This window comes from Acomys russatus, chromosome X (genome assembly GCF_903995435.1).
Source record: "Acomys russatus chromosome X, mAcoRus1.1, whole genome shotgun sequence".
Lineage (NCBI taxonomy): Eukaryota > Metazoa > Chordata > Mammalia > Rodentia > Muridae > Acomys > Acomys russatus.
The window spans coordinates 123575240-123590078 of NC_067169.1; the positions used below are offsets into that span (position 1 = coordinate 123575240).

A 14839-nucleotide genomic window follows, 5' to 3' on the forward strand; every position below is an offset into this window, starting at 1 on the left:
GCTCCTCCCCATTGTTTCTAACTCCTGTCTTAACAAGTCCAGGGACAGACTTTCTACAGACAGGTTTTCTTCGTTCTGCAGGGGCTGGAGGGGAGGAGGGGAGTCAGGTCTTGTGGAAAGATGGGTGGCTCAGATAGGGCCAGTGATGGCCCAGAAAGCATTACAGTGAGTTTTGAGGAATGTAGCTAGGCTGGGTGGTGGTGGCAGTGGCATCAGCAGCATAGGACAGAGAATGGTGGCCCAAGTCCCAGGGACTAGAATGTGTGGCTAAGCCTATGGTCCCAAAGTCCTTCCAATATGGGGTCAATAGTCCTACTATAGGGTTAGATGGTGAGGACAGACGCAGAAAGGGTGGCCGAAAGGGGCAGAGTGCAGAGGATATAGTTCCCAGGGCTCAGAGCTTGTGAGGGTTCACCCACTTGTAGGTGCCCTCATACTGGAAGCCCACTCTCTTCATCAGCTCATCTGCCTCTGTGGGGCCACGGCTGGGAGGCAAAGGGGAGACATGAGTGACCTTTGTCCCTGGTAACCCCGCTGCCATGCTTCATTTGGCTTGGTTCCCTGAGTGCCCATTCTTCCCTTACCTGCCATAGACATAGGGAATGGGCTGGGGCTTCTCACGGTCGATCTTGTGTAGCAGTGGCGTGAAGATACGCCAGGCCTCCCTGAGCTCATCACTGAAGGGATACAGTGTAGGATGGAGTGGAGGCACATAGGGACAGAAGGAGAAGACCACCCCTTTTGTCTGACTGTATTAGGCTGGGGGGTCCCTCACCTGCGGACAAAGTGCATTTGGCTCCCACAGAAGACATCCAGGATGAGGCGTTCATAGGCATCAGGGAGCTTCACATTCTGCAGGGTTAGGGAAGATGGAATGTTGCTGATACTGCTGTACTCAGCTACCCAGGGCCTCCCTTAGGGCCTCCCAGATGGTCCTCCCAGATGGTCCTCCCTGTGGGAACCTTGTATCTGTTGCCATAGGTCAGGTCCAGCTCAGACTCCTCAGGGTTGAAGAACATGCCAGGCTTCTTCGTCATCATTTTGGTGTACACAGCCTCATTGGGCTGCACACGGATCACCAGCTCATTACGCTTGCACTGCTGGTGGAAGATGTCACCTGCCACATCGCGGAACTGTAGTCTCACCTCAGCCTTGCGCTCATTCAGGGCTTTGCCACAGCGGAGGATGAAGGGTACCCCTAGGGGACAGGGCTAGCCTCAGAGACTGGCTTTTGTTCAGTCTTGTGCTGTGTGTATGTGTGTGAGAGAGAAGGGGATAGGGAGGGAAGGAGTGAGGAGAGGAAGAGGGAGAGGGAGAGGGAGGAAGGAGGGAGGGGGAGAGAGAGAGAGAGAGAGAATCTCCTGTGCCTGTATATATGTATGTACATGTGGTGTGACTGGGGTGGCTTCCCACTTGTGCTAACCCTCCTCTCCAGTATCCCTTACCACTGAGGACCATGTATCTAAACACACCAAGCATCTCTTTGAGGGCACATCTAGGTATGCCTTGCTTGGGTCCTATAGGTGCCACCTACCATCCCATCGCTCATTCTCCACATAGAGAACAGCTGCTGCAAAGGTGGCAGTGGTGGATCCACGGGGCACTGTGGGGTCATCTAAGTACCCGTTGGTAGCTTCTCCTTTTCCATTTGGGTTCCCCACATACTGGCCAAGGACCACATTGCAGGTTTCCACCTCTGAGATACATTTCAATACTTTGACCTGGGAGAAAACCAATGCAAAGCAGTCCCCTTGGTAACAGGGAAGGTATAGGGGAATGGACATGTGTCCAGTGCCTTGTCATAGAGTGGCTTGCTATGGGGCATGGCTGCTGGGGACACGGTGGACAAGCCTCCACGTACCTTCTCGTCACGGACATCATCTGAATCTGTGGAAGCAGGCTTTTCCATGGCCACCAGACACAACATCTGCAGGAGGTGGTTCTGCATGACATCCCTAGTAGCAGAAGAGGCAGATGCTCTAGTCAAGTGCCACTTCCAGTGTGGGAACAAGGGGGTGACCAAGTTCTAGGGGCTGTAGGCTTACCAAACAAGGCTTTCTAGTGACAAGTTGGGAAACCTTGCCTCCTTTTCCCTAGTGTCTTCCAGGTCTCCTAGGGCAAGGAAGTAGATCTGACCCTGAAAACCCTTTAGGGTCTGGCTGCATGGTACCCTTCATGGCAACCTCCAACAGCTCACTTGGATATAGCCCTCAGGGTGTGAAGATGAGCTGAGTTGGGGTAGGATATGGGTTCTTACCTGATGATCCCAAATTCATCAAAGTAGCCCCCACGACCCTCAGTACCAAATGGCTCTTTAAATGTGAGGATTACACAGGCAATGTTGTCTCGGTTCCAGATGGGGCCAAAGATCCTGTTGGCAAATCTGTGGGAGGTACAGGGGAGTGGCTAGCATGGGAGACATTGTGGAAGGGTCCTTGAACGGATCTATCCTTGGGATTCCACAGTACAGTGGTGTATCTGAGCCAAGCTAGAGCTTACCACTCTAGCTGGCATCTAGGAAGAATTTGTCTTTGGGGCAGCAGGGCAGGTAGGGTTCCTCACATTGCCACCCTTGCCCTGGGCCCCTCCCACCCTGTCCCCTGTGCACCTCAGCACCATGAGGTTCTGGACCATCTCCTTGCCCAGGTAGTGATCAATGCGGTAGATCTGGTCCTCACGGAACAGAGAGGAGATGTGGTTCGACAGCTGGTTGGAGCTCTGCAGGTCTCTCCCGAAGGGCTTCTCCACTATGATGCGGTTCCAGCCTCTGCTGGGAGCCCCAATCACATTATTTCCAAAACCTTTCCCGAGGAATAGGCCTATGGACATGTCACCCAACCTCACCCTAGGAAGCAGGGCTTTCTTTCTTTTTTGGTTTGGTTTTTTGAGACAGGGTCTCTCTGTGTAGCCCTGGCTGTCCTGGACTCGCTTTGTAGACCAGGCTGGCCTCAAACTCACAGTGATCCACCTGCCTCTGCCTCCCGAGTGCACCACCACGCCCGGCTGGAAGCAGGGCTTTCATCCACTGCATTCTTGGGTGACCAAGGGAAGTTCTGCAGGCTACTATTGATCCTTACACTGCACAGACATCTCAGAAGCCTTCCTGCCAACATGCTGAGGACTGGAACTGTTTCTTGGATTTGCCCGCTTTGGTGCTAAGGTAGCACCGACTGGCACATTCTTGGGTGGCCTTGTTCCTGTCCTTTCCCACTGAACCTCAGTGGGTCACAAGTGGCTCAGCAACCAACAGATGGGACATCAAAGACACAGTTTCCTCATTAGTTTTACTTTAATTTGAGAGACGGCCTCATGTATCCAAGGATGACTTTAAACTCCTGATTCTCCTGCCTCCACCTCCCAAGAGCTGGGATCACAGGCACTGTGCCATCATGTCTAGCTTTGCTCCTTGGTTTTATATTCTTGAGATGAACTCTTACTATGGTGCTCAGGTTGGTCTGGAACTCCTGCCTCATCCCTTGAATAGCATGGACTATAGTCATGGCCCAATGCAACTGACTTCTCTTGGTTTTATGCATTGTTAAGCCAGCTTGTTTTTCTTTTTGTTTTAGGTTCTTAGTATGAAGACTAGGCTGAGTTTGGTATGGCACACGCCTTTAATCCCAGCACTCAGGAGGCAGAGGCAGGTGGATCTCTGTGAGTTTGAGGCCAGCCTGGTCTACAGATGAGTCCAAGACAGCCAGGGATACACAGAGAAACCCTGTCTTGAAAAACAAAAAAACAAAAAACAACAAACAAGCAAACAAACAAAGTATGTAGCCCAGGCTGGCCTTGACTATATAGTAATCCTCCTGCCTTCTGAGTACTGGAATTACAAGTGTGTGCCACTGTACTCAGCCTAATTTTGTTGTTTGAGACAGTCTCACTCAGTATTCCAGGTTAGTCTTGAGCTCCAAAGCAATCCTCTTGCCTCAGTCTCCACAGTGCTAGGATTGTCTGTGTGAGTCACCTTGCACAGATTTCTACTGATTTAAAAATAGTAGGTTCCTTTCTTTGCCATGAATAACAGAGCACTTGTTTTTTAAATTAAAAATCATGAATAAAAGATGGACTCAGTTAGCAGTGGTCTCTTATGAAATAACACTGCCACCTTGTGGATGTGTGGGGAGTCATCAAGGAGAGGAAAAAAAGAGCAGCTGTTCTGTGGAGCAACACTGTCATCTTGTGGTACTGGGGGAAACTGTTGCAAGGGGGCACTATTTTATAATGGGAGCCTTGGAAACTAGAAGCTGCCCAGTAAATGAGGTAATAGTGAAGGCTGTTAGAAAACGCCAGTGTTTATAGCCTGTGCCCTTTTTTCTTTGGACTGCTAATCCATGTGGACATCAAACTGGGAGGATTCATCTTTTCAGCTTGCCTACTTGGCAGAAACAAGAGCAAAGAGGCACGAATGGAGAAAGACAGGCCTTACGTCTGGCTCATGCAGGTCTCTTGAATGTTCTTGGTGACAGCTTCGTACACTGTTGGGGGTAAGGCTAAGTAGAATAGGCGGTTGGCCTGCATCCCCTGGTGCAGGGCATTCATGTGGCTGTTGAGGCTCTTATAGGAGGCTGGATCATCATACTGGCCAGCCACATAGGAGTTACGGGCAAAGAACTCTTCCAGCTTGGCTCTTTCTTCTGGGGTGGCCTAGAAGAGTTAGACAGAGAGATGTCAACTTCTACTTCTTTCTGAGTCTACGCTTGTTCTGCCCTAAAGGAGCAGGAATGATTTCTCTCTCTCTCTCTCTCTCCCTCTCTCTCTCTCTCTCTCTCCTTCTCCCTCTCTCTCTCTCTCTCTCTCTCTCTCTCTCCATCCCTCCTTGAGTCAACTGTCTCTCCTCCACAAGTACAGGGGTTTACTTCATTCTTGTAGCTTTGTGTATCCATGGGGAAAAGCCTGATGCGCACTGTATGCATGTGGGACAAATCACTGGTACAGTTTGAATATGTTCAGGGTCCTCATGCCTAGAGTAGAAGCTGGATTTCAGGAAACTCTGACCTGAGAGAAAAGAATGATGGAGAAGCTGTCTCTCTAAAATTATCCTAGCAAACTCGGGGTGCTGAGAAAATGCCAATATAGCACATTTGCTGGGGAGTCCTTTCAGCTGCTGGCATGTCCCAGTGTGGCACCAGAACACAGCAGGATGGAGCCAGAGAAGCTGGGTTAGAGCAGACCTGGGAACCAGATCTGAGGCTGAAGGGACACTATCTTCCTATGTTTTTGTTCAGAGGTCAGGGGTGACTGGCAAGGAAGGAGAAAGATGTGGGGTACCAGAGCTCTGGGTGACGCTGTCTCCTGGAAAGTCAAGGAAGAAGGGGAGGGCAACGTTGCTTCTGATGGGAATAGGGACAGGTCTCCTCATGGGCTGCCTAGACCTAGTCTTGTTGTGGGGCAGAGGAAAGGGCAGAACAAGGCTCTGGGACCCAATGTCACTCACTTTAAAGAAGGGCTCACTCTGCTTGCGGATGTCGTCCACTGTGAGTCGGGAGCGGGCATAGCCCACAATGAAGGTGTCTTCGGGTAGAAGGCCATCCCGGAACAGCCACCTGAGGGTACAACATAGCTATTTTCAGACTGGGTAGGGAAGGTCAAGGCCTGTCCCTGGCAGAAGTTTTTGGGGTAGTGTAGAGAAATACCTACCAGATGGTAGGATAGATCTTCTTCTTGGCCAGGTCACCCTGCAGCAGAGGAAGCATGGTGAGAAAGAGCTGGCATGGCTGTGCTCATCCTAGCACTGCTCATCTGCATCCTCATTTAGGGTACCACTCAGCTACAAACATATCTACTAGGCCCTGATACAGCATCAGAGGAGCCCTGAGATGTAAGCCTGCCTCAGCCTTGTACTAATACAGGTGAGGAGATGACTCTGCTGCCTTCAGGATGAAACCCAAGACATTGAATTCATTGGAACTTAAGGATGATAAAGGCATCACTTCAAACAAAACCTGTGAGATATGGCCTCAAATGTCACATTCACATAAAAGGAGCAGTAAGGTAATAAAGTTAGAAAAATGATAGCAGGCCAGGTTAGATGGATGCAGAGTGAGGTCTTGTTTCATTAACAAATGCCAGCTTTAGTGATAGACAACCTCCTAACATACAGGGAGACACTGTTTCAAAAACCTCTTCTCCAAGTCAGAACTTTTTAAAAAAAGATGTATTTATTTATTACTTATACAGTGCCCTGCCTGCATATGCACCTGCAGGCCAGAAGAGGGCACCAGATCTCATTATAGATGGTTGTGAGCCACCATGTGGTTGCTGGGAATTGAACTCAGGACCTTTGGAAGAGCAGACAGTGCTCTTAACCTCTGAGCCATCTCTCCAGCCCCAAGTTTATTATTTATTTATTATTATGTATACAGTGCTCTGCCTGCATGTATGCCTGCAGGCCAGAAGAGGGCATCAGATCACATTATAGATGGTTATGAGCCACCATGCGATTGCTGAGAATTGAACTCAGGACCTCTGGAAGAGCAGCCAGTGCTGTTAACCACTCAGCCATCTCTCTAGCCCCCAAATCAGAATTTTAAAATAAAAATCTATAATGTAGCAATTAAAAAAATACAATGGAAAAATTGGGCTGGGGGTGATGCTCAGTGATTTTGGAGAAGGCAGGGTTCTCATTTCTACCCCATGAATTACAAAAACAAACAAACAAACAAATAAACAAGCAACCAGATGTGGTGGCACACGCCTTTACTCCCAGCACTGGGGAGGCAGAGGCAGGCAGATCTCTGTGACTTTGAGGCCAGCTTGGTCTACAAAACAAGTCCAGGACAGCCAAGGCTACACAGAGAAACCCTGTCTAGAAAAAGCAAAACCAAACAAACAATAGAATATTAACAAGAGAGAGATGGACAATGGGGAGGAGAACTGTGAATTGCTGTCTTCTGGATATGACATGGCTGTGGCACACATGAAATCACAGCAGCTGTGGTTGCCTGAAGAAGGTCAAGCCAGCCAACATGTCAGCAGAGTGTGTATAGTGTGTGTGTGTGTGTGTGTGTGTGTGTGTGTGTGTGTGTGTGTGGTGTGCTGGTGATTGAACTCAGCGTGTAGCATGGTAGGTCTCACTTCCTCAGTTAAATCTCTCTGGAAGCATCTTGGTGTCTAGGAGTAAATTCTAAATGCTTGCTTTTGTCTCCTTAGTCAGTCTTAAACTAGAAGCCCTTGCTAGTATCATCACACAAGAAAATGAAGATGGTATAAGGTTTGGGAAATAATGCAAAACCCTGTCATTATTAGATGCCAGCCTGTTTACTAAAACCACCTCCAATCAATCTAAAGAACGAGACTTTAGCCAAGTTGCTAGATTAAAAAAAACAATAGGAGTAGATAGAGATTTCTTAGGATATAAAGTAATAATTACAAGCTAGCATTGTATTGTAGCCTATACTCACAGAACTCCAGAGGCGGAGGAAGGACTAGAAGGACTTTAGGGCTATCCTTGACTACATAGTGAGTTCAAGGCCTGCTCAGAGAAGCGGGGGATAGGAGAGCAAAGAGAGAGACGAAAACATGAAAGGCATGCATAAGATTCTAAGTTCAATCTCCATTATTATGAAACAGAAGAAAAGAAAAGAAGCAAATAGGTAGGCAAGCCAGTCATTACAGCCTTAGTGGTAGGGTGTGTGCTTTGTCTGTGCAGAACCCAGAGCACAATCTCTAGCACCAAAAAGCCTCGGAGAGAGCGCTCGCTGAACTTACCTGTATTCACAATATCTAAGTAGTTCCTATGACGAACTGAAAAACAATCAAACTAAAATGGGTAAAACGTTTGGCCAGACATTTTCCCAGAAAGGAGATGAATGGCCATTAAATACCTGGAAAGTATCAGAAAATGCAAATTGAACAGGACACCACTTCAGACTCATTGGAATGGTTGTAATCCAAATGATGATAGTTGGACATGTTGACATATACTTATAATTCAAGTACTTGAAAAGCTGAGGCAAATGGAACTCTATGAGTAAAAGGCTTGCCTGGGCAACATAGTTCCAGGCTAACCTGGGCTACACAAGACCCTGTGTCTAATAGAACTCCCCACAAAACACCAAAGCAAAAGACAGACCTAATGTTGGTGTGGAACTCATAGACTTTGGGTAGAAATGTGCAATGGTTCAATCTAAAGCAGCATGGCAGCCCCTTACCAAGGGAAGCATCTACACATATCTTAGCCACCATTCCTCCTAGTATTACCCCAGAGAAATAGAGATCTGGGCATGAATGTTCATGGCAGCTTTAATTAAAATAAGCAGCACACAAATAAATGAAGAAACTCTGTATCTGTATTCAGCTACGCAGGATGAGCTGCCATTTCCAAACAGTGATGGCAAATCTCAAATACATTATGCTAAACCATAGATCCTAGACACAAGAGACTAAATACTCATGGGTTCACTTCAAGGTCCCACAATGTGCAACAGGAGTCTATTATGACAGAACTCAGACGAGGAGTTGCCTAGGGAAGTAGAAGACTTGCTAGCAGGGGTACCCAAGAATTGTGTGTGTGTGGGGGGGGGTGGATGGGGTGGGGCTGGAGAGATGGTTCAGCGGTTAAGAGCACTGTCTGGCCGGGTGGTGGTGGCGCAGGCCTTTAATCCCAGCCCTCAGGAGGCAGAGGCAGGAGGATCTCTGTGAGTTTGAGGCCAGCCTGGTCTACAAAGTGAGTCCAGGACAGCCAAGGCTACACAGAGAGACCCTGTCTTGAAAAAACCAAAACCAAAACCAAAACAAAGAGCACTGGCTGCTCTTCCAGAGGTCCTGAGTTCAATTCCCAGCAAGCACATGGTGGTTCACAACCATCTATAATGAGACCTGGTGCCCTCTTCTGGCGTGCAGGTGTACATGCAGGTGGATCACTGTATACATAATAATAAATAAATCTTAAAACAAAACAAAAACAAGAATTGTGTGGGGAGACAGAAATGTCCTAGATTAGGCCATCAACAACACAGCTACCATTTATGCATTACAATATGTACCAAGAAAACAGTGTGAAAATAATTGAGCAAAGGGTTGAGAAGAAGTTTGATACTATCCTTGGGGAAATAATGACTATAAAGCGGGGGACTTCTTGGGTGCATATTTTTTGCTGTAGTTTTCAGACAGGGTCTCAACAGGTAATCCTATATAGTTTGGAACTTGCTATGTAGCCCAGACTGGCCTTAAACTCAAGGCAATCCTTTTGTCTCAGCCTCTGAAGTGCTATGATTACAAATGTATACTAGGACACCTGGCTCTATTAATTTAGAATTGTTTTTTGAGATTGGGTTTCATGCATCCTAGGGGAACATTAAACTCATTATGTAGCCGAGGCTACCCCTGAACTCCTAATCCTCCTGCAGATTACAGGAGCATTCTCCATATGTTTTAAAAAAAGCTTTATTTATTTATTGTATCTACAGTATTCTGCCTGCATGTACACCCGCAGGCCAGAAGAGGGCACCAGATCTCATTATAGATGGTTGTGAGCCACCATGTGGTGGCTGGAAATTGAACTCAGGACCTTTGGAAGAGCAGCCAGTGCTCTTAACCTCTGAGCCATCTCTCCAGCCCTCCTCCATATGTTTTAATCCAGGGTCTTGTTATGTTGCTGAGGCAGAGTAGTCTTGAATGTCTTTCCTGAAGTGACTTCCCTGCTTCAGCCTCTTAAGTCCTAGGACTTCAGATGATAATACTATTTCTCTTTTTATTTAAATAATTATTTTATTTTGAATTATCTGTATGTTGGAGGAGTATGTACACATTAGTACAGGCACCTATAGAAGGCAGTAGAGGGCACTGGATCCCCAGGATTGGGAGTTACATGGAATTGTTAGCTGCCTGATATGGGAGCTAGGACCCAAACTTGTGCTTGAGCAAAGCTAGCAAGTCCTCTTAACCAATGAGCCAGCTTTCCAGCCTGTTTCTTTTTCTTTCTTTCTTTTGTTTTTTGTTTTTTTTTTTTTTTTTGAGACAGGGTTTCTCTGTGTATCCTTGGCTCTCCTGGACTCACTTGTAGACCAGGCTGGCCTCGAACTCACGGTGATCCACCTGCCTCTGCCTCTTGGGTGCTAGGATTAAAGGCGTGCGTCACCATGCCCGGCTTCCAGCCTGTTTCTTAATGTGAGAGAAATTTACAAGGGTGTGGCACGTTTGTGAAAAGTTGTCTAGCTGCACCTTTAAGGTCTGTGTTCTTTTTGATAAAATATTCCAATAACAATTATAAACACGTGAGGCTAAAGGTACAGCTCAGGAGGTTACGTGTGAGGTAGTGGGTTTTCTTCCTAGCTCTGCACAACTAACAAATTAATAAACCCCACTGTAAATATTGCCTTTTACTTACTGATATCAACCAGTTGGCAAAACAGGCAATTTAAAGCAATGCCATTTACAAAAGTAAATATTATAAAGAACCTAGAAATAAGTTCAGTAGAATATGTGTAAGCTTATAGAGAAAATGATCTAACTCCATTGAAGATGACCTATATAAGATTGCATGCTCTGGGGGTGTAAGGGCACCAGGAAGAATCATGCTGCCTCTCTCTAAGCTAATGTGCCCACCCAGTTCAGTCTCCCAGTAATCAGCAGCAGCTCAACACACTTTCATTTTGTACCCTGCCAAACCAGATGTGGGAACAGGTGGGGCAGAAATGGCTCCCAAGCCCTTGAAGGATAGAGTGGGGCATCTGCCCTTTCATCTCAAACCCTCTAATTAGGAACATGGGATGGGTGTGAACCCATGCTACACAGGGACTTTAATACGTCTGCCAAAAATAATCTGTTGAAACCTAATAAACTTTTTATTTTATGTGCATTGGTGTTTTGCCTGCATGTTTGTCTGTGTGATGGTATCAGATCTTGGAGTTACAGACACCAAGAGCTGCCATATGGGTGCTGGGAATTGAAACTGGGTCTCCTGGAAGAGCAGCCAGTGCTCTTAGCCTCTGAGCCACCTCTCCAGTCCTTGTTGAAACTTTTACTACAGGTGTTATATCTAATTAAAAAAAATCAAAACACCACTCCATCTAACAAGGTATTTTGGCATGAATTTCTCAGGTGTTGGGATGAGTTTTTCCATGGATTTGGTCTGGGTGGCATGAACCTTGCCAAGTTCAAACAAACTACCCACAATCCAGCCAGAACAGTCCTCTTGACCCGGGCCCACGTGACCTGGGAAGATGCTGGGCTCCATGGACCAGGGATCCCCAGAAAGTGAAGTGAATTGCTGTCCCCTTTAGCACAACATTCAATAGGCGACTTCCTGCCATCACAAGTGGACTAGTATACAACACAGCCTAAGCTGAGTAGCTCTTTAAAATGAAAAGGTGGGATTGTGGACATGGCTTTGTGGTTAAGAGCTTGTTCAGAGGACCCTGGCTTGCTTTCCAGCATCCATATGGTGGCTCACAGCCATCTGCAACTCTAGTTTCAGGGGATCAGGGTCTTCTGACCTTTGAGCGCACCAAGCATGCAAGTGGTGCAGACATACACACAAGCAAAATACCCATACACAACAAATCAAATCAAATCAAGACCCTGAAGAAGGTAATACCACCTTAGACACAAACTTCAGCAATGAATGAGCCACATGTAGTATTATATACCTGTAATCCTAGGACTTTAGAGGCTGAGACACGAGAACAAGTTCAAGGCCAGCCTGAAAACCTCAGTGAGACCCTGTTTCAAAAAATTAAAAAAGAATCGGGGCCCAGGCTCAGCATGCAAGAAGCCCTGAGGTATATCCCCACTTTGCTAAGTGACAGCTCCATGGAAGCAAGTGTGTGGGGGTCATTTCTAGGTTTCACTGTGCTCCCAAACTTTCACGGGGCTGTCACCAAACCCTGGCACCTTGCATTGGCCTAAGGGAGCAATTCCGTCTACTCAGGGCCCATGCCTGTCAACTGCTCAGGATTAAAGTCCTGAGACCTGGCAAGTGGGTTCTTCTGAGAACTGGCACCTTCCATATGAACTTCTGGGAGCCTGAGCCCAATGGCCACCTTGTAGCCTCATGCCATGATAACTATTTTTAGGAAAATGTTTAATATTTGCTACTAGCTGGGCTCCTATTGCTTAGGAGCCTCCTGTTTGTCGCTCCCTCGTGTGATACCTAGCACAGCCATCTGACTTGCTTAGTTACTGTCTCCTAAGTTACTCTGCTGGGCGAAGCTTTTATTCCTGCAGTGCAAGATGGCTTTCCTTACAGGTTCCACAAAGCTCAGCTTAGACAAGTCCCATTCTGGGCCAGGATCTGCCCCCAGGGTGGCTTTTAGTTCCTCAGGGTACCCCCAATGCCTGCCTCTGGCTCCTTCCATCAGTGGGATGTAGGTCACTGGTCATGTTCAGAGGGCTTTGTCCTGGCCTCACACATTCCAGAAAGGGCTGGCTTGCTGGGAACTAGACACTGAAAGAAACAATGAGAACCCTGTTTTGTTTTGTCTTGTTTTTTGCTCCCCCACCCCACCCCGAGACACAGAACCCTGGTTTGTAGACCTCTGTAAGCAAGCAGAAGCAGTGTTTGCTTATGATCAAATTCCAACAGACTGGGAGGAATCAGAACAGACTCCAGCCAATGTGTTGGTGGCAGGGGACTGGTCTGCTGAGTCACAGGTGCCCCACACCCAGAGCTGTTTGCTCTTGTTCCCTGTGGGACTTAACCAGACGTAGAACCTGCTCTCCCTGTTTTTGCTCAGTACCTGCAACGGATAGTCTGCCTGGCTTCAAGTCACCCAAGGGAGGCGAGGTAGGACTAAGGACAGCGTGGGTGGGAGGCAGCCATTCTTCTCAGAGATGGGGGTGACACTGCCTTTCCTGTTGGCTTCATGACACTCATGAACTCCTCTGAAGTAAGGAACATGAAAAGAACTTAAAATCTAAATTTGCCATGTGTGGGAGTGGAGACAATTAGAGAGCTAGCTGGAAGCCTCTCATCTTTGTCACCCCCTCACATTGCCCCAAGGACCATGATAAGGATCTCCCCTGTGATCTAGCTAACGACATATGGTGATTTAGGAGAATTAAAGGATTACGATCTCCAGCCACAAACATTTGGCCAGATAAGGGCAAAGCCCTGAGTACCAAGTGGCCCATGGTTAGCTCAAGTTTGACCTCTTGTTTTATTATAAACCCAAATCACCCCCAGCTTTTTGTTTTGGGGTGGGAAATTCAAGTGGGGGCTTTGCAGGAGTGAGGCACTCAGTTCTTTTTTTTTTTTTTTTTTTTGGAGACAGGGTTTCTCTGTGTAGCCTTGGCTGTCCTGGACTCACTTTGTAGACCAGGCTGGCCTCGAACTCACAGCGATCCGCCTGCCTCTGCCTCCCGAGTGCTGGGACTAAAGGCGTGCGCCACCACACCTGGCTGGCACTCAGTTCTTAAGAATTGTTGGGGATGAGGGAACCACCTAGCTTCCTAAGGAGCTCTGGGCTGTGGCTGACGATCAGCTGCCTTCCAGCCACTGGACTGAGACATGGGGGAAATGTGAGGTAGGTTTGGGTTAAAAAAATCTAACAAAAGGCCTCCTTCCTACACCCTGGGGCCCCATGAGTCACCGGCTTTTGGTAGAATGCCAAGGTCATCATGACACAGCAAGATTCTTACCAGCCCAAGGGAGAAGTCAGCTCTGACATGATCTAAGGAGGATGGTCTGGGGCTGCTAGGTTACTTCTCACAGAGGCCTTTCATCAGGATGAACCCCGAGTACCCACCGAGTCTACGGGTGTCACATAATCCAGGTGGATTGTAGTGAGCCCATCTGCCCGTGTGGAGTCTCAGGCCTATTCCTTTTCTTCTGCATAAGAGAAAGAGTCACTCTCTAGCCTCACCAAGGCCCTGTTGGCTGGAAGACATGACCTTTTAGGCCCAAAGTTCCTTCCCTGCACAGGTCCATAAGGACAGGATTTTCTGGAGTGGGACAGTAAGGATTTCTTTCTTTTTTTTTTTTTTTTTTCTCCGAGACAGGGTTTCTCTGTGTAGCCTTGGCCATCCTGGACTCACTTTGTAGACCAGGCTGGCCTCGAACTCACAGCGATCCGACAGTAAGGATTTCTGTTCCCTTTCTTGTTGAGGTGGGAGTCTTGAGCAGTGGCTACAATGAGGCACACTAAGAGTGCCTCCAGAGAGAAAGCTGGGTACACGAGAAAGGACGGGGGGGAAGAAGGCACAGAGGATAGCTACTTGGGATTAACTTGCCCTTGTGTGCTCCACTTTCCTAGGCTTGGGGCCTGCCAGCCACTAGCTTCCCTTCAGTTTCCAAGTCACACTGAGCTTGTTCCCAACTTTGAAGGCAGTTGCTCTCTAGGTCCTCTTGGGACCTCTGGGTTGCAGGGGCCTTGGTACACAAGAGCCCGTTTGTGACTTTTGTCACATGAAGCTCCTCACAAGGAGGCTAGGAACTGAAGCTGCTGTGGATTGGAAGGGACACTTGATTGCGCCCCTGAATGGACGGAGAGCTGCAGGGCTTGCAGCTTACCTAGCACCTTGCTTGACTCCTGCCTTCAGTGAAGTGCAGCAGGAGGCACTCAAGGGGCTGTCGGCCTCAGGCCCTCTGAGAGGAACAGAGAGAAACAATTATGCCCTTCAGCCAACTTCTCTTCCTTCCTCATCCCCTTCCGCTGGAGCTACTCTGGAAGGCTGGGTTCCCACTCCCAGAGCTGAGGAGAGCAAAGGGGAACAATACTGATTGCAGTAAAATAAAGTTGCTCAACCTCAGGCTAGAACTCATAGAAGCAGCTTAGGATAAAGCCAGAGGCTGCCTGGCCTGGGTTTGTTTGTTAGGTGCAAACCACTAAGGTTCAGAGAAAGATAGACATCTGTTGCAGGTCACACAATAAGCCATCAATGAGATGTCTAAGAGTTC

The 14839-nt window shown here is 47.8% G+C and overlaps 2 protein-coding genes across 4 annotated transcripts in view; one reads left to right on the forward strand and one right to left on the reverse strand.

Moving 5' to 3' along the window:
* The window catches only part of G6pd (glucose-6-phosphate dehydrogenase), a 17187-nt gene continuing 2348 nt past the window's right edge, over window positions 1–14839 (reverse strand). The window contains exons 1-12 of one of the 3 annotated variants that reach the window (XM_051142256.1): window positions 7827–8119; window positions 5641–5678; window positions 5438–5546; window positions 4430–4647; window positions 2609–2770; window positions 2258–2383; window positions 1862–1955; window positions 1535–1721; window positions 963–1198; window positions 776–852; window positions 585–677; window positions 1–485 (exon numbers count right to left, since the gene is read on the reverse strand). In XM_051142256.1, coding sequence (XP_050998213.1) covers window positions 395–485; window positions 585–677; window positions 776–852; window positions 963–1198; window positions 1535–1721; window positions 1862–1955; window positions 2258–2383; window positions 2609–2770; window positions 4430–4647; window positions 5438–5546; window positions 5641–5678; window positions 7827–7922 — 1527 coding nt within the window. In that variant the 5' untranslated portion in view covers window positions 7923–8119 and the 3' untranslated portion in view covers window positions 1–394. Of the gene's footprint in view, window positions 486–584; window positions 678–775; window positions 853–962; window positions 1199–1534; window positions 1722–1861; window positions 1956–2257; window positions 2384–2608; window positions 2771–4429; window positions 4648–5437; window positions 5547–5640; window positions 5679–7826; window positions 8120–14839 lie in introns of those variants that run through there. The other 2 variants (XM_051142255.1, XM_051142253.1) reach the window with 2 other exon arrangements.
* The window catches only part of Ikbkg (inhibitor of nuclear factor kappa B kinase regulatory subunit gamma), a 21721-nt gene continuing 19512 nt past the window's right edge, over window positions 12631–14839 (forward strand). Inside the window, exon 1 of the mRNA XM_051142258.1 lies at window positions 12631–12727. The gene's annotated coding sequence lies outside the window, so the exon portion shown is untranslated. The remainder of the gene's footprint in view (window positions 12728–14839) is intronic.